This window comes from Cetorhinus maximus, chromosome 6, assembly GCF_964194155.1.
Source record: "Cetorhinus maximus chromosome 6, sCetMax3.hap1.1, whole genome shotgun sequence".
Lineage (NCBI taxonomy): Eukaryota > Metazoa > Chordata > Chondrichthyes > Lamniformes > Cetorhinidae > Cetorhinus > Cetorhinus maximus.
The window spans coordinates 85,663,800-85,682,053 of NC_135884.1; the positions used below are offsets into that span (position 1 = coordinate 85,663,800).

General features: G+C 44.2%; 1 protein-coding gene and 1 long non-coding RNA gene across 3 annotated transcripts in view; one reads left to right on the plus strand and one right to left on the minus strand.

Moving 5' to 3' along the window:
- The window catches only part of LOC144681873 (RNA-binding Raly-like protein), a 1,117,315-nt gene that overhangs the window by 470,358 nt on the left and 628,703 nt on the right, over positions 1–18,254 (minus strand). The window contains exon 1 of one of the 2 annotated variants that reach the window (XM_078543977.1): positions 3,761–3,948. The exons of the other annotated variant lie outside the window; for it this stretch is intronic. Within the exon in view, the coding sequence (XP_078400103.1) occupies positions 3,761–3,797 (37 nt within the window). The 5' untranslated portion in view covers positions 3,798–3,948. Of the gene's footprint in view, positions 1–3,760; positions 3,949–18,254 lie in introns of those variants that run through there. 2 annotated transcript variants of the gene reach the window in all.
- Positions 1–18,254, plus strand: part of LOC144681874 (uncharacterized) — a 371,446-nt gene that overhangs the window by 315,904 nt on the left and 37,288 nt on the right. The gene's annotated exons all lie outside the window — the stretch shown is intronic.

Sequence of the window (18,254 nt, forward strand, 5' to 3'; positions counted from 1 at the left end):
GACATAACCTTCAAATTAGAGCTGGGCCTTTCAGGGGTGATCTCATGAAGTATTTCTTCAAAGGGTAGTGGAACCCTCCAAGAAACTGTTGAAGCCGGGGATCAATTGAAAATTAAGATTGATAATTTTTTGTGATGCAGGGGATATGAAAGCAAGGCAGGCTAAATGGTGTTGAGGTACAAATCAGCACGATCTAATTGAAAAGCGAAACTGGTTTGACGGGCTGAATGGCCTCTTTCTGAGCCCTACTGGAAGTATAGGTGCGCAAATGTCTAGTTGGAGTGGGATTGGGCACAGCTGCGTCACCTGCCGTGGTCACACTGCTCACTGACACTAATGGCTGGGATGTCAACACAGAGAATGGTGAATAGGGCAAAGGGCCAAAGGACTGCTTGGAGCTACACCGAGGAGAGGGGAAAGGAAAGAGCCGACAAGGAAAAGAACACAAAGCAATCAGGTAAATGGAAGTGTTTTGTACAGGCGAGGGAGAGATGCATCTGTGTGTAGGAACTGAGAACGCTTTGATCTATGGGTCTCATGGAGGATAATAGATGCCTGGCAGTGAGTTTGAAGCATTAATTCAATGAAGTGTGCCTCATAAACCATGGCATCAAAGCTAAAGCGTCAGCAAGAATGATCAATTGAATCACAGCCTTACTTAACACAGTATTGTGAGCTGGTTGCTCCCTAAAACATTAAAGGGGTTAGCCTTGCGAGTATGCACTCACAGAGAGGGATCACACCCAACGCCAGCAGACACTGGAGAGGGAGAAAGGCAGTGGGAGAGGAGAAGAGGAAGGGGCGATAGCCCCTGTGAATACTGACACATTCTGGGGATTGTGTATACTCCCTGGACCCCCACTCCCACAGATCCCAGTCATAGAATGAATCATAGAATGGTTACAGCACAGAAGGAGGCCATTCAGCCCATTGTGTCTATGCAGGCTCTCGGCAAGAACATAAACTAACGTACTGACAAAGTCTGGAGACTGCCAAAATGTTGCACTGAAGTGTCAACCTATGGTATCTGCTCAAGTCCATGACTGTCATAAAGTGCCTTTGCAACTATTGAGGGTGAGATGGAATGAGAAGGTGCTGGGGATAGGGGAGGTATACTGATACTGAAGTATACTGATACTGATAAGGGAAGGTATACTGAGTTTGCATTTGAACAGCACCTCACCATTGCCTCAGTGAAGCTTCTCATACAATAAATGATTCAGAAGTGCAGTCACTATAGCTTTGTAAGGTAGATGACCAGTTAATCTGTTTTTGGCTGTACTGACTGAGGGAGGAATGTTGGCTATCACATCAAGAGAACTCCCTGTTCTTTTTCCCAATAGTATCATGGAGCTTTGTGGATTGCATCCTAGAATACACTGCATTCTATTGACTACACCTATCTCCTAGCACTGACCCTTGTGGGACTACAGCTTCACACGCGTCAGTAGCCAGTTCTCACATGTGAATCCAGAAGGTGAGCGTCAGTAGGCTATTCAGCTGTGGAGGCATCACAGCTCAGCCAGATCCTGTCCTTTATGAACGTCTCGGGCTTCGGAATGGGGGAGGGGGGAAATCACTGATTGACAGAGAATGACAGACTGTAGCTGATTACACCGCTGACCCCCATCCCGCCTCAATCCCAGCATCACAGATGCCTATCAGAAAACCTCCAGTGCTGGCCCATCTGAGAATAACTAACCGAAGCACAGGCATGAGGTTGAATCCATGATGTTCTGGTCATTGAGAGTCAGTACCATGTTGGGAAGGGAATTCACATGACTGAGCTACTGGGGGAACAACTTTGAGTTTGGAAATGAATGGTGAAAATATATACCATACATTTTACAGTGCACACAAACTATACATCGCCAACTGTGATTATACAGTAATCCTGCACTGGGAGGAGCCTTGTTCAATGGAAGGACAGGGGACCAGCATTACACCTTTGTAATTGAATTGGGAACTGCACTCCCAGGGAGAGAGAGACCATACCTCACACACTGGGAGCAGAGGATCATTCAATTTCTATTTACAGCCTCTGGACTTTTTGCCTCTCCCATGCTGTTGGGGATAGGGGGAGAGTACAGTGTTATCCAGCAGTCTACCAACCAGAATTCTCTACTCACCAGAATTTCTGATGTTCCCCTAATTCCAGTTGCCTTAACAACTGGAAGCAATTATGAAGTTTTCCGGGACCTGTACCTGAGCAATGTATTATCTTAAACTTTGATTTATGTTTTCATGTACTATTGAAGATTAGAATTAAAAAGAATACTGTTCTTTACTTCCTGAGTATTTGCATATTAGTTCGTGCTACAAGTATTGCACTGTATTCCATCTTTAAATGGAACTCTCCATTAAGTGGCATTTTTGATTAATGGGTACCATCCATTCCCCGCGCATGCCGGATAATAAAGATTTTATTGTATCTAGTCATCACAGTGTGGAGCAGGCTCAATGGAATTGCTGGTTTTTTCCTTACATGTCATTCTGTTATGTTCATACATAAATATACTACACATTCTATACCTTATACCTTCACTATGTGGAATTATAAATGACAAAAGGAGGACATTTGGCCTATCTGGTCCATGGTGGTTCTCTGAAAATTAGTCTCATAACACTGCTCTTTCCCTGTAGTCTTGCAAAATATCTCCCCTTAAAAGTATTTATCCAATTCCCCTTTGAAAGTTACTACTGACTTTGCTTCAACCAACTTTTCAGGCAATGTATTCCAGATTAATAAATATATAAATCCAATAAATACATATAAATTATAATTTAGCCTACATAGCCAGTTACCGAACTCCCAAGTAGTTCATTGTATACGACTGGCTCCTCTCTCATGAAGCACTTAAAATGTCGCACAGATTCAATAATGATTAATAGACAGTGCAATATATACTACACAGACCTCTGTAAGGATGTGCTCCATGTCATATGTCAGATATGGCTTTGCTGTTACTGTTCTATAATAGTTGTTTGACAGCGTCTGTCCTGTGAAAATGCAAGGGAATTTTGTACAAAATGAAATGATAAAATATCTATTGTCACTGCAGCCCTCCTTTAAAGAGTCATCACAAAGGACAGAACCCTCTGCCTGCCTCTGTAGCTTGTGCACTCTGAGGTGCTTGCCAGTTGCAATGCCCATTGCCTGGAATGTTCAAGTTAAAAGGTGATGTATCTGTACAAGCGTTTGTAGCACACTTTCCTCATGAAGCATGCAAGCAGCTTTCCCAAAAAACAAGTTCCAGGTATGCATGTCTTTACTTATCGATTACTCCTTGATATTGTTCGGTGAACCGGAAAACTATTACACACCTTTCCTGATAGCTCTCTGTAGCTCTGGGTAGTGCAACAATGTAAAATCTACAAGGCACCTCACATACAGAGACAAACACACACTACGCACATACATACATGCACACACACACACACACACATATACATATACACACACACTGGCACTTTCTGCTCAAACCTCCACTGCTGCTTTACTTGTGAGTCAACTCCTCCTTTGCAACCTCCATATAGTACTGTGTGAAGAGACAGTGGGAGAATGAGAGAGAAAGAGAGAAGGGGCGGGAGAAAGCGAGAGCAAAGGAAAGAGAGAGAGAGAGGGAGGGAGTGAGGGAGACGGAGCTAGAGAAGGAGAGGTAATTGTATCCCTGCCTATTGCCCAGCATGCAGCCCCATCGCTGAGTTTAATATCTCCACTGCAGAACGAATGCCTATGGCATGACATGGAAATACTCACGTCTCTGGTTGCGACGCTTGCTTTTAAACAGAGTCATACCAAGCACTGTGCTGTTGTGTACAATGGGCTGCTGAAAGCTGTTACAAATCACAGGGTGAGCTGTACCGTGGCTTTCAAGCTTCTCAGCAGCAATCTATCTCTCTGTCTTGCTCTCTCTCCCACATACACACACTCACACAGAGCCTGTCACCAGTACATCACTGCTGGGCATAACCCATGGACTGTACCACATCCAGCTCTCAAGGTGGGGAGGACACTGGGCTGTGCTATAAAGGACTGCCTGCCTGTGGGAAGCTAACACAATCTCCCAGCTCCAGGCATGCAGATAATCCTTTCAGTCTCAATTAAATTTAAAGCTGACAATCCCTTGATCTGTAAGCCACAGTACACTCAGTTCATAAATAAATAATGCCATACCTCCCATCTACTAAACGTCTCATTGAGTTTCTTTTAAACATATAGGCCAAAAGAAAGAAAAAAAACAAAGTCAAAGGCCACTTAAATACATGAAATCTATCTCCTTTGGTTGTATCGGATTTCTCCAGTTATTGCACGTTTCAAATACAGCAGTGTCAAGGTTGGGCAGATATTTTGCTGGGTCAGCTACACATTCAAATCTCGGCCTCGCATTATAGATAAAAGCAGCAAACTGCATCCAACACATGGGACTCCACCAATATGGTCCTTATCACCAACTTAGTCTCTGATGTCCTTTCCTGCTTTGAGCACCTCTCCCACCTCTCCCTTAAGATCCTCATTTTATATCGTACCTCCACGTTCTGACCCAAGCTCATCCCTAAAATACCGACTCTCCTCTCTTCCATGAGCCTGAGTAAGTCCTCAGCGTGCTTGATTTCAAATTTCTCCTCAGCTCCCGTTGCAATGGCTTCTCTTCCCACTCCTGCACCGTTATCTATGGTGCCTTCCTTGGCCCATTCATTTCCTCATCGACATGCTGCCCCCTCGGTGGTTTATGAGTAGGTGGACGTCACCCAGCTCTACCTCAGCACCGACTCTTTGAGCAGCAACTTGTATGTATGTAGTGCCTTTAACGTAGAAAAGGTGCTTCCAGGAGCATTATCAGACAAAATTTGACACCGAGTCACATAAGGAGGTATTAGGACAGATGACCAAAAAGATGTAGATTCTAAGGGACAGCTTGAAGGAGGAGAGGTAATCAGACAGACTGGTTTAGGGAGGGAATTCCAGAGCCTGGAGTTGAGGCAGCTGAAGGCACAGTTACCAATAATGGAGCAATGAAAATCGGAGATGGCTAGAGGCCAATGTTGGAGGAGCTCAGAGACCTAAGGTGGTTGAATTATTTGCTCTCATCAATGTTGCCCAGTTTCCCAGTCTTATTTTAGGAGACTGTAACTGCGGGAGGCAGGCTGCAGAATTCTCTGGCCTTAAACTCTAGGTTCTGTCTAACGCTCTGTATTTTATGAATCCCATCTAATTACAAAAATAAATCTGTTCTGTTGTACACCTAAAGTGGTCGCGATGTGAGGGGCTAGGTTTAGTCCACTGCAAGTGTAGCTATCTGTTTGACCTAAGAATATGCAGTTTACAGAGGGGAGCGCTGTAAGAGGTTCCAGAGATAGGGAGGGGGTGTGCATGGAGGAATCTAAAAACTGGGGTGAGAATTATAAAATTTGAGGCATTGTCAGTGTTAGTCAGCGCACACAGGGGTGATGGGTGACCGAGGTTTGGTGCGAGTGAGAATGAAGTGCTTTACTCTGAGCTCTTAAAATACCCAGTGGCCGGTTTGAGCCTGTGGTCCATTACTTTGAAAAGATTCAGTTTTCTAAGCGACAACATCTGCTTTTAAAGAGAAGGATGAGTCCCTACCATTTTAAACTTCGTAGCCTGTAACATTTAGTATGCCAGTTTATACGGTGCACTGTTCTACTCTCTATATTACACAAATGATATTGAGGTTCAAATCATATTTACAAGGATGAGATCAGAGCTGGGAGGTTATAACTATCAGGAAAGACTCGAACAGACTGCAGCTTTTTTTTCTCTTGAAAATCAACTATCCAGGTAAGTACCGCGGAATTGTCCAAAGTCTCTGACTCTAACCCAGAGTCGGAGACTTTCACAGAGTCCCTGGGAGCAGGGGATTGCCTGTCAGAAGTTCAAACTTCCTGGGCAATTCCCACAGATCTGCATTGGGACTTCCACAGGGTCCGAACAGGCACCTTGGGCCGTACGTCCAGTCACCGACAATCCAGAGACTGGACGTTCTCAATCTATGTAATTTATCAGTTATTTTTCTTCCTTATTATTATTTTGTAGCTTGCCAACATCTTGATTTTGTGTTAACGTTGTCTGGCAAGATCAGCAAGACGGTCATACTTAAACTGTACAGTGCTTGAATCAGATCATACCTTAATACCTTGTCACTTCTGGTCATTAAGGTGTAAGGAAAACATTCAAACCCTGGAGGTGATTTGAAGAAGAGATTGACCTCGGATATCAAGAGGAAAAATTTGGGTGTTTTAGTCTTGAAAGGAGCTAACTGAGAGTAAATGGTGATGGGTCAGATACCACAGCGTGTCATTCATTCGTACGCTGAAACGTTAAGGTTGGTTAAAAATTGTCTGCTTTCCACTTCAAAGGCGTCTCATCCCACATCAAAGAAATGAAGTGGATAAAAGCGCAGGTCTCTCTGGTATTCTGCATTTCATGTCACATTCAGAAGGCCGTTCAGACAAAAGAACTCCCTGATCACATCCCTTCTGTATTTCACGAGAATCTCCTCTGCTAAAGACAAAACTTTGCTGCTGGGGGACCTAAGATGGTCGAATTATTTGCTCTCATCAATATTGACCAGTTTCCCAGTCTTATTTTAGGAGACTGTAACTGCGGGAGGCAGGCTGCAGAATTCTCTGGCCTTAAACGCTAGTTTCTGTCTAACGCTCTGTATTTTATGAATCCCATCTAATTACATAAATAAATCTGTTCTGTTGTTTCAGTCAGTTGAATGTCCGAACAGTGTGTAGTAGGCCTAAAGTGTGTGTGGTCGCGATGTGAGGGGCTAGGTTTAGTCCACTGCAAGTGTAGCTATCTGTTTGACCTAAGAATATGCAGTTTACAGAGGGGACGACAGTAAAGAGGATTGTACATGTGAGGGATCTGGTCTCACTTACAGAAACTGTCACGCCACTGCAGGAGAAAATGTTGCAGGAGAATCCAAAATAGTAACTCGCCCAAGAAACGTCAACTCTTTTAAGTTAAAGTAAAGCCTGAAGGGCATGTACCATCATTCAGTGAGGCTGTTTCAGCATTTCCTCAAAATAAAAAATTAGATAAAAAGGATTGTTACAGCGATGCCCATCAGTATCTCATGATGCTCTAGGGTATGTCTCTGGCAGAGGTTGGGTACGTAGAAAACACAACACAAGCCAGCGTGTTTAGAAAACATGAGGGGAATCACAACCGTGTAGCAGAAGCTTAAGTCCTGTCTGGCACTTAAAGGAGATTTTTTTTTTGTTCACCCATGGGCATGCGGGCATCAGTGGCAAGGCCGGCATTTACTACTCTTGACAGGGTGCTTCAAGCTACATCCTTAACAACTGAGTGTCTTGCCAGGACCTTTCAGAAGGCAGTTAAGAGTCAACCACATTGTGGTGGGTCTAGAGTGATCAAAACACATAAGATCATGAGAGGTTTTGACAGGGTGGATATAGAGAGGATGTTTCCTCTTATGGGAGAATCTAGAACTAGGGGTCACTGTTTAAAAATATGGGGTCGCCCGTTTGAAATACAGATGAGGCGAAATTTTTCACTCAGAGGGTTGAGAGTCTTTGGAACTCTCTTCCTGAAAAGGCAGTGGAAGTAGAGCCTCTGAATATTTTTAAGGCAGAGGTAGATAGATGCTTGATAAGCAAGGGGGTTATAGGTTATCAGGGGTAAGCGGGATGCAGATTTGAGGTTACTATCAGATCAGCCGTTATTTTATTAAATGGCGGAGCAGGCTCGAGGGGCTGAATGGCCTACTCCTGCTCCTTGTTTGTATGTGCATATGTTTGTAGAGTCCCATGTAGGCCAGACCGGGTAAGGATGGCAGATCTCCTTCTCTAAGAGACATTGGTGTACCAGATGGTTTTATAACAATCCAGTAGTTACATCTGGACAATAAGGAAGATCTGTGGAAGAAAATAGAGGCCTTTGAATTGTGGGTGCTAAGATGTATGCTCAAAATTCCATCTATAGGCCATATGACAAATGAAGAGGTACCTGAAATTGCAAGAGGGAAAAGAACTCTTAAAAAATGACCTCCAGAAAAGCAAATGTCAGTATTTCGGCCATTTTATCAGAGCTGAAAAGCTACAGAGATCTCTTCGAGAGGGCAAAGTGAAGGTCAGCAGAAAGAGGTTGACCGATAGGCATAATTGGATAACGGATGTCAGAGAGTGGCTGTAGATGAGCTACAGTGGATGTGCGAGGAAGGCACAAGGCAGATGACCGTGATATACCATGATAGCAGGTCTCCTGGTAGGAGTAGCTACAAGCAGCAGCAGCAGTTACATGTTCACCATGACTGATGCTAGCTTTCTATTCCAGATTTATTTAAGTAAATTTAAATTTCCACAGTTGCTGTGGTGGGATTTGACCTCATGTCTCTAGATCAATAATCCAAGATCCTCTGGATTACTTGCCCAATAACATAACAACAATGCTGCTATTCTGGCTAACTGTTATTCCAGCAAGCTGCCATTCCAACTCAATCTTACTGTTCAGTCAGCTCCGATAGTTTTGAACAACACATAGGCACCATCAGGTCAGGAGCACTGATAATTTATACATGAAGTGGGGGAACAATGTGAAAATTGTTGAATAGCACAGATTGCGGTCAATTTTAACTGATCCTGCTGGGAGGGAATCAGGTGGTAGTGGATCAACCATCCATTTTACATGCCACCCAATATTCTTTTCGATTATAATCAAGTGAAAGTTGTGTGGGGCATAAAATGGGAGGCCCGTTTCCCGCTTGCCTGTGTTACCAATTAGGCTATTCACAGTCAGCTCACTTCAAGAGGAGTTACCAGCCATGCTTGTAACTGAACTAGTCGCACTACATGCTAATCCTCAAATTCTGTGACTTGGTTGCTCTCTCAAGCAAATTTGCCCAGAGATAACCTGACAAACCTCAACAATGCTTAATTGTAACAAGTTTGTTTTGGAGGGTGGAGGGTTGGTTCTGGCTGTTGCTGGTTTTTAAGGTCTTTGGGATTGACATTCCTCTTCATTAAAGTGAATGGGTGGAAAACCATGGGCTGAAATTTCAATCCCTTTTTGTAATGTGACTGAATTTTTGGTCACAATAAGTATATAATGAAGAGAGTTGAATTAGCAGAGGAAGACTGGGAGAAGCAACTAGAAAAGCAAAAAGAATGTGCAGGATGTATAGCTAGAAGTATACAAGGCAAATCTTCACAAACTATGTCGATGGTTTTACAATATCCCCAGGAATATAAAGGATTGAGAGAGCATCTCACTGAAACATGTGACATTGTTAAGGGGTTTGACAGGTTAGATGCTGGGAGGACATTTCCCCTGGCTGGGGAGTCAAGAACTAGGGGTCAGGGTCTCAGAATAAGGGGTCAGCCATTTAGGACTGGGATAAGGAAAAATGTCTTCACTCGGAGGTGGTGAATCTTTGGAATTCTCCACCCCAAGTAGCTGTGGATGCTCAGTCATTGAACATTTTCTAGACTGAGGTGAATAGATTTTTGGGTACTAAGGGAATTAAGGAGTATGAGGATAGTGCGGGAAGGTGGAGTTGAGGTAGAAGATCAGCCATGATGTTGTTGAATGGGCGGAGGAGTCTCGAAGTGCAAATGGCCTACTCCTGCTCCTATTTCTTCTGTCCTTATGTGCCACTTGCCCATGTGAGCATGTCATGTGCTCATAACTCCTTTTGAAGCCTAGACTAATGGTTCTGACTTATGGTGATTATCCATGATCTTACTGAATGCTGGAGCAGGTTGGAATGGCCGATTGCTCGCCTATTCCAGATGTTCTTACACAATACATTCATCAGACCAAACATGCAGTACAGTGCTTAATTACATTAAAAAGAGTACAGAAAAGAGCAGCAAGACTAATCCCAAGGGTGAAGGGAATAAATTATGAGGGAAGATTAGAAACAATTAAGCTTAACAGCCTAGAGAGAAGATAGTTCAGAGGGGACCTCATTGAAGTACCTAAAATACTAAATGGCACAGATAAGGTAAACCTTATTCCTTCAACGTGTGCCAGATAAGGATGGAAATTAGGGAGAGGTACATTTAGAAGCATAAAACTGATGTGAGGGAAATTTCTTCCACATGTAAGGAGAAATGTTTGGGAGAATATAATAAGCAAGGAATAGAGGGAAAACAATGGGGGAATTAAACCTGTGTGATCCTGGACAGCGAGTGGTGGCACGTTTTTCAGCTGTGAGTCCAACTTACTCCTCTTTGATGTGCATGCAATGACCTGGGTGTCACTGGCTATCAATCCAGTGTTGGAATCCCAGTTGACTTTTCCCCACCACCCCAGTCTGAGTCTCTGAGGTCAGCTTCACTGGGCTCATTCCAACTCTATTATCTACCAACAGTACAGACTAAGGGTTGATTCTTCTTAATTCTGGGGCAATGATAGCATAGTGGTAATGTCATTGGATTAGTAATCCAGAGGCCCAGGCTAATGTTTTGGGGAAACGGGTTCAAATCCCATGATGGCAGCTGGTGGAATTTGAATTCAGTTAATAAATCTGGAATTATAAAGCCAGTCTTAGTAATGGTGACCATGAAACCATTGTTGATTGCTGTAAAAACCCATCTGGTTCACTAAAGTCCTTTAGAGAAGGAAATATGCCATCCCTACCTGGCCTGGCCTACATGTGACTCCAGACCCACAATGTGGTTGATTCTTAACTGCCCTCTGAAATGGCCAAGTAAGCCACTCAGTTTGAAGTAATTAGGGATGGGCAACAAATGCTGGCCTTGCCAGCGATGCCCACATTCCGTGAATGAATAAAGCAAAAAAAAAAATTCTGGAATCTTCCTGGATACTCCAGTGCAATGCTGCACTGTTGAAGGCACTGCCTTTTGGATGAAACATTTCACCAAATGCCCTCTCAAATGGATGTAAAAGATCCCATAGCACAATTTGAAGAAGACCAGGAGAATTCTCTCCAGTGTCCTGACCCAGTACTTACTCCTCAACCAACACCATGAAAACAAATTAGCTAGTCATTCTCACATTGCTATCTGTAGGAGTTTGCTATGTGCAAATTGGCTGGCTGCATTACAACAGTGACTACATTTAAAAAAAAAGAGTGATAGGCCTCTCTCTACTAGTGTGTATTTTGAAAATGTACCCCTATCTCTAACTCCTGGCCGTACTGCTCGTTTCTGGAAAAGACGAACAAGCCAATATACCTTCTTAAAATCTTCCTGGCACATCAAGGTGAAGGTTTCAGTGCTAGAGAATGGAGACTTTTTCTATTATTTTTACCCAGTGTCAACATCAAGCACACCTTCAATCATCCTCATTGCTCTTCTCTGACCCTTTCCAATATCCTTTTGGAGGTAGAGTGGCCAGATGTGCATATGGTATTTCAATGCCAGACTCACTGGTAGTCTGAACAAGGTGAGAGTAATTTACTTTGATTTCCAGTCGAGTGCCCCTCAGGTGCACCCGTTAGTCTCATTGGTTACATTGTGTGTTTTCAGTGATGATCTATATCCAGATGGATATAGACACAGTATAAACCAAGTGTTAGATTGGAATGTCACCCTGTCCTGACAATATGATTGCATCAGGGCTGGGCATCAGGTCAGGAAAACCAGCACAGGCTGGAAAATATACCTGCAAGGAAAAGAAATTCAAAACTATTGTCTCCTCCATACTAAAGATTGGTTGCTGCAGTTTGGTTTGCTGTCCTCTGTGGCTGATTTGATGAGGGGAATGAGTTCTGCTACTGCTGAATTGAATGAGACTCTTGTACCTTCTCTTTTACAGAATGCCACATAAATTCGTGGCAATTGCAGAAATAATGTAAATCCAAAATATGAGTGCAGTGAGTTGTTGTAATCTGGAATGCACAGTGCTTTAAAAGACGGTGGAAGCAAGCTCAATAATAACTTTCAAAAGAGAATTGGATAAATATTTGAAAAAAAATCTGCAGGGCTATAGGGAAGATCATGGGAGAGGGATTAATTGAATAGATCTCTTAAAGAGCCAGCACGGCCAATGGTGGCCTGAATAGCCTCCGTGTTGTAAGATTCTAAGACTCTGAGAACACAAAAAACTTTTAGGAAGAGCAACAAGTCCTTAAACCCAAAAAGGCTGTCATGTTTTCACAGATTAATCCACCCCTGTGTCACGGTTCTTAATTCTTTTTCTCTCCAAAAATATTCGATTCTCTCTCAAACCCACTTGAGTTGTCCAGCTGCTCTTCAAACATGTCTAGTTTCGTAGAGTCACAGTCCAAGTGCAAACTAATCAATTAGTTTACTTCCAACCTCCTTCTCTCCTGTTCCAAAGCCCATGCAACATTCCAGTGGCCCAGTTAGCTGACAATCCTGCCAGCACCTGTGTATCTTAACAAGGGGGCATGATCTTAAACACAGAGCTGGGTTATTCAAGGGTGATGTCAGGAAGCGCTTCTTCACACAAAGGGTCGCAGAAATATGGGCCTGAATTTCCAGGTCGGCAAGCGAGCGAGATCTGCAGGCCTGGGAGTGGTCGGGAAATGAACCACCAAGCCCGATCGGCCCCCAGCCGCGATTTCACGCTGGCTGGCCAATTAACGGCCAGCCAGTGTGAAACGCATGCTGAAATGCTCAGCCCTACCAGGGCGGGGGCGGCAGGAGGGCAGTGATGATGCTTCCGTGGGCATGGGCGAGCGCTGAGGGAAAGCTCCCTGAAGGCAGAGAGCTGCCTTAGGGAGCTGCAGACCCGAAAACCATGAAATAAAGTTTGAAAATCTGGAAACAAATGTCCAAGCATTGCAATCAGGCACCTGGACATATAGGTGATGAAAATGCTGCCCATAGATTTTTATTTTTATCTTATTTAATAACAGAGACCTCATTCCACATTTGGATGAGGTTTCATGAAAAACGCAGAGTCGGTCTGGCCAATTTGCCCGTCTGCCAACCGTAAGGTTGGGCGGACTGCAAAAAATTGGAGTCAATTGCTCCGTTAATGGGCTTAATTGCCCTCTTAATTGTCGGCAGGCGCGCTTCCGAATTTTGTTCGTGCCCGCCGACCAAAATATCGCGCAGGCGCGGGATGACATCATGACACTCGCCTGACATCTTCTCGCACAAATATTATGCCCGATCGGGACAGGTGCGCGCCCGCCCACCCATGGAATGTAAAATTCTGCCCGTGGAACTATCTTAGCAAAAAGCTGTGGAGGCTGAGGGTGAATTATAAGTGGCAAAACTAAGATTTATAGATTTTTGTTAGCCAAGGGTAGTTGACAGATATGGAGGCAGGACAGGTAGCTGGAATTAAGATACAGATCAGCCATGATCTGACTGAATGGCAGAACAGGTTCGAGGGGCTGAATGGTCTTCTTCTCTTGAAATGGTGCTGCAGCATGAGACAAAGCATTCAAAAGTATTCGAGATGATCAGAAAAACAAAATACCTCGCGAGATATGCCAAAAGGAGAGTGGAGCAATTAGTGGCACCATGTGAGGCTCACCATCTCCGCTCCACACTCCCACCTCCCGAAGAGCCAACAACAGCAGAAACAGGAGGAAGCCATTCATCCCTTTGAAAGCTCTTGCAGCAAAAACAGGCATTAGAAGCTCCCACACACATATAAAAAGAAAAAGAGTAGCTAAGTGAGTATCAGTCCATTTAAGGGTGAGACTGGTGAATTAATGGGAAGTGAGGAAATGGCAGAGGTTGTGAACAAGACTTTTGTATCCATCTTCACAGCAGAAGGTGCAAGAAGCAGCCCAAGAATAGTGGAAAATCATAGGCAAAAGGGAGGGAGGCACTTAGAACAATCACTATCACTAGGCAAAAAGTAATGGGAAACTAATGGGGCTTAAGGCTGGCAGGGATAAGGCTGGGGAGTGGGACTAGGTAGAACGGTCTTTCAGAGAGCCAGTGCAGGCTCGATGGGTTGAATGGCCTCCTTCTGAACTGCAAAGATTCTGTGATTCTGTGTCATTGTTGAGGCCCAGTTGTAAAAACTTAGTTAGCACTCTTCCTTCATTGTCCAAGATGTTTTTGCAGTTTGCGTTTCTGTAGTGAATATTAGCAGCTTCATTGCTGCCACTTCAAGATGCATATGCAAAATTACTCTGCTGATGAATCGATTGGCATTTACACTACCCAATGTGGAGCTGAGACATACAGAACAGAAAGATTCCGGATTCAGTACCTGCTAGACCTTACTTGGGGTGTTATCTCTGCTAAAGATGACCTTGGGCTACAGAGGTGAGATACAGTCTGGGTTCCTGCTTCTAATTGCTAGCTAGTGATTTCAGCTAGAAAATGCTATACCAGGTGAGTATTTAGTGGAATTTATTAACTCTTGGGGTGTGGTCATCAATGGCAAGGCTGGACCATACTACCCCTCTCTAGTCACCTTTGAGAATGAGCTGGTGAGCTTTCTTCTTGAACCACTGCAATCTGTGTGGTGAAGGTACTCCTACAGTACTGTAAGGGAGGGAGTTCCTGGATTTGACCCAGTGGTGATGAAAGAACAGTGATGTTTCCGAATCAGGATGCTTTGTGACTTGGGGGAGAACTTAGAGGTGATGGTGCTCCTGTGCACCCGGCTGTCTTTATACTTCTAGGTAGTGGAGGTCATGGGTTTGGGAGCTGCTGCTCGGCTTGATTTCCCCTCCAACACACACAACTGCCAGCGCTCACTGTCTTACTTCACATGGTAAAGATTAGCCATTGGGCGAGGGAATTCATGATAACTGAAAATCATAGTCTGGTATGAATTAACAACTCAAAAACCAGAGGTGGGAAAAATAAGGTGGAATAAAAATAAACTGGGGCAATCAGTGGGACACTGGAAATTCAGCATACATGACCCGGCTTTGGTTACCCTGGCATAGGATCTTACATGTTGCCATGCTTGGTTGCAGATGTCCCTATAAATCAGAGGAACTTGTGGCAGACACGAGACAGATACAGTGGGTATAAAAATAGGCCATCAGGACCCCATCCATTATAACCTGCTGCCAACATGCCTGATCCCAGGCCTGAACACATGCACACCCTCTCTAACCGGAAATCGGAAAGAATGACTTGATGAAGGTGGAATTTATTGCCTGCCCACAGATGTACACTGGATTGTGAAACATCAATTTCTCCCCATTGACACTCATGCTATCCTAAACACATTACATCATATCTTAATCTCATCAATTCAAATTTGGACACTGCCCTGTCCTACTTACCCCAGATTTATTTCTTTCCAACTCATTCTCACCTCAGCACAAATAATCAAAAAACAAAATGCTAGATTGAGCTCAGAAATGACCCACACCCCTTTCGTTCTCTACCAATAAACCCAAATGACCAGCCTAGGCTGAAATTGGGGAAGATCTGCTTCTGAGCGACCAGCAGCTGCCATTTCATAATCAGACTCTTGTGTTCAAATGAGGAGTTGAATACAGGCTCCCTCGTAGCCACAAATCAGTGCTGTGGAAATGCTGGCCCTGGTGCTTATGAAGGGGCAGTAACTACAAGGTTAGGGCTATACATTGCAGTCACATACTTTGATAGCCTGCTACCAATCTAGGGTGCTCATATTTTTTATGAACATACAAACAAGTAGCAGGAGTAGACCATTCAGCTCCTCAAGCCTGCTCTGCCACTTAATAAGATCATGGCTGATCTTATAGTAACCTCAAATCTGCATCTTGCCTACTCCCAATAGCTTATCACCCCTTGCTTACCAAGAATCTATCCACCTCTGCCTTAAAAATATTCAAAGACTCTGCTTCCAGCTCCTTTTCAGGAAGACAGTTCCAAAGGCTCAAAACCCTCTGGGAGAAAAAATTTCACCTCATCTCCATTTTAAATGGATGACCCCTTATTTTTAAACAGTGACCCCTAGTACTAGGTTCTCCCACAAGAGGAAGCATCCTCTCCACATCCACCATGTCAAGATCCTCAGGATCTTATTTGTCTCAATCAAGTCACCACCTACTCTTCCAAACTCCAGCAGATACAAGCCAACTCTGTCCAAACTTTCCTCATAAGACAACCCACCCATTCCAGGTATTATTCTGGTAAACTTTTTCTGAACTGCTTCCAATGCATTTACATCCTTTCTCAAATAATGTGACCAATACTGTACACAGTGCTCCAGATGTGGTGTCACTAGTGCTCTGATTAACTGAAGCATAACCTCCCTACTTTTGTACTCAATTCCCCTCACAATAAATGATAACATTCTATTAGCTTTCCTAATTACTTGCTGTACCTGCATTCTAGCCTTTTGTGATTCATGCACTACGACACCCAGATCCCTCTGCATCTCAGAGCTCTGCAACCTTTCACCATTTAAATAATATGCCTCTCTTTTATTTTTCCTGCCAAAATGGACAATTTCACAATTTCCCACATTATACTCCACTTGCCAGGTCTTTGCCCACTTGCTGGTGCCGACTCTCCCTCCTCCCCCCGGCTCGCACAGGTAGCGCTGATGCTACTGGCTGTGTATTACGCTGGGCGGGCCTTAATTGGCCTGCCTGCATAAAATGACGGCTTGGAGCTGATCGCAGGTAGCGATTGGCTCCGTGCCTGCCCCCGACAGCTCCCGCTGCCGCCTAGCTCGCCCGCCATAGGAAAAATCCTGGCCTCTATCTTTTTGTAGCCTCCTTATGTCCTCTTCAGAGATTACTTTCCTATCTATCTCTGTGCCATCAGCAAATTTGGCAACCATCCCATCCATCCCTTCATCCAAGTCATTTATATAAATTGTAAACAGTTGAGGTCCCAGCACTGATCCGTGTGGCACACCATTCGTTACTTCTTACCAACTGGAAAAAGACCCATTTATGCCTATTCTCTGCTTCCTGTTAGCCAGCCAATCTTTTATCCATGTCAATATGTTACCCCCTATACCATGAGCTTTTATTTGCCACAATAACCTTTGATGTGGCACTTTATCAAATGCCTTCTGGAAATACAAGTACAGTACATCCATCAGTTCCCCTTTATCCACAGCACACATTACTTCCTCAAAGAACTCCAATTAGTTGGTTAAACATGATTCCCCTTTCACAAAGCCATGTTGACTCTGCCTGATTACCTTGAACTTATCCAAGTGCCCTGTTATAGCTTCTTTAATAATAGCTTCTAACATTTTCCCTATGACAGACGTTAAGCTAACTGGCCTGTAGTTTCCGGCTTTCTGTCTCCCTCCCTTTTTGAATAATGCAGTTACATTTGCTATCTTCCAATCTAATGGCACCTTTCACTAATCTAGGGAGTTTCGGAAAATTGAAACCAATGCATCAACTATCTCAGTAGCCACTTATTTTAAGACCCTAGAATGAAGTCCATCAGGACCTGGGCACTTGTCAACCCGCAGCTCCAACAGTTTACTCAGTGTCACTTCCCTAGTGATTTTCCCAGAGCAAAACTGCAATGGCATGATATTTATAAAGGGGCAGTGCGCAAAAACACATATGTTCACATGGATACAAAACGGCCTGTTCATGTTGGCACCAGGGTGACGGCCTTTTCTGATGTGTGATCAGAGATAGGAATAAAGGACAGAATTTAACCACAGGCTTTGGAATCCTGATGTTCGTACCTGAGGATGTCCTGAGCTCGCATGTGCTGGTAGCAGAACTGGCTGGCCAATTTTACTGCAGGCAGTATCCTGATTGGCCATCTCTGGACCAGTGGGTTCCTGGGCCAATCAGAGGGCTTCCCCCCAAAAACCTTAGCAGTGCCACCTGGTGGAGGTGTGTGTGTGTTGGTCACTACTGAGACAGGAAATAATAAAAATAATAACAATATAATATATCATAATAAATTCAGAATGGCCAAGGGCCAAGGTCCCCGCTGATTAGAGAGAAATCCCTCTGGGGAACTTCTGGGGTCATGGGAGTTGCCTTCGCTGCCCGAAGCCCCTTCTTTGGACCATTGTGCCTCCAGTTCTGATGGCCCCTCAGGCTGTCACAGGGAGGCCACTTCCATGGAGCTGATGGCCTTCTCACCTGGGGGGAAACCCACCCCACTGCTGGCACAATGCCAGAGGCATGGCTTAATGGCGCTGAAAAGGGGTCTTTATTATGCAAATCAGTTGCCTGCCTCCGTAATGTGGGCGGCTGATCCGCTCCCTGGCATGCCTCCTATGCACCAATGGGAAACTGTCCTGGCAGCTTCCGGCTATTTTACTGGCAACCCCCCACCCACCTTTCTTCCCACCACCTAGGGGCTGCTAAAATTCAAGGGGGTCATTCAGCCCCTCAAGCTTGTTCTGCCATTAAATTAGCTCA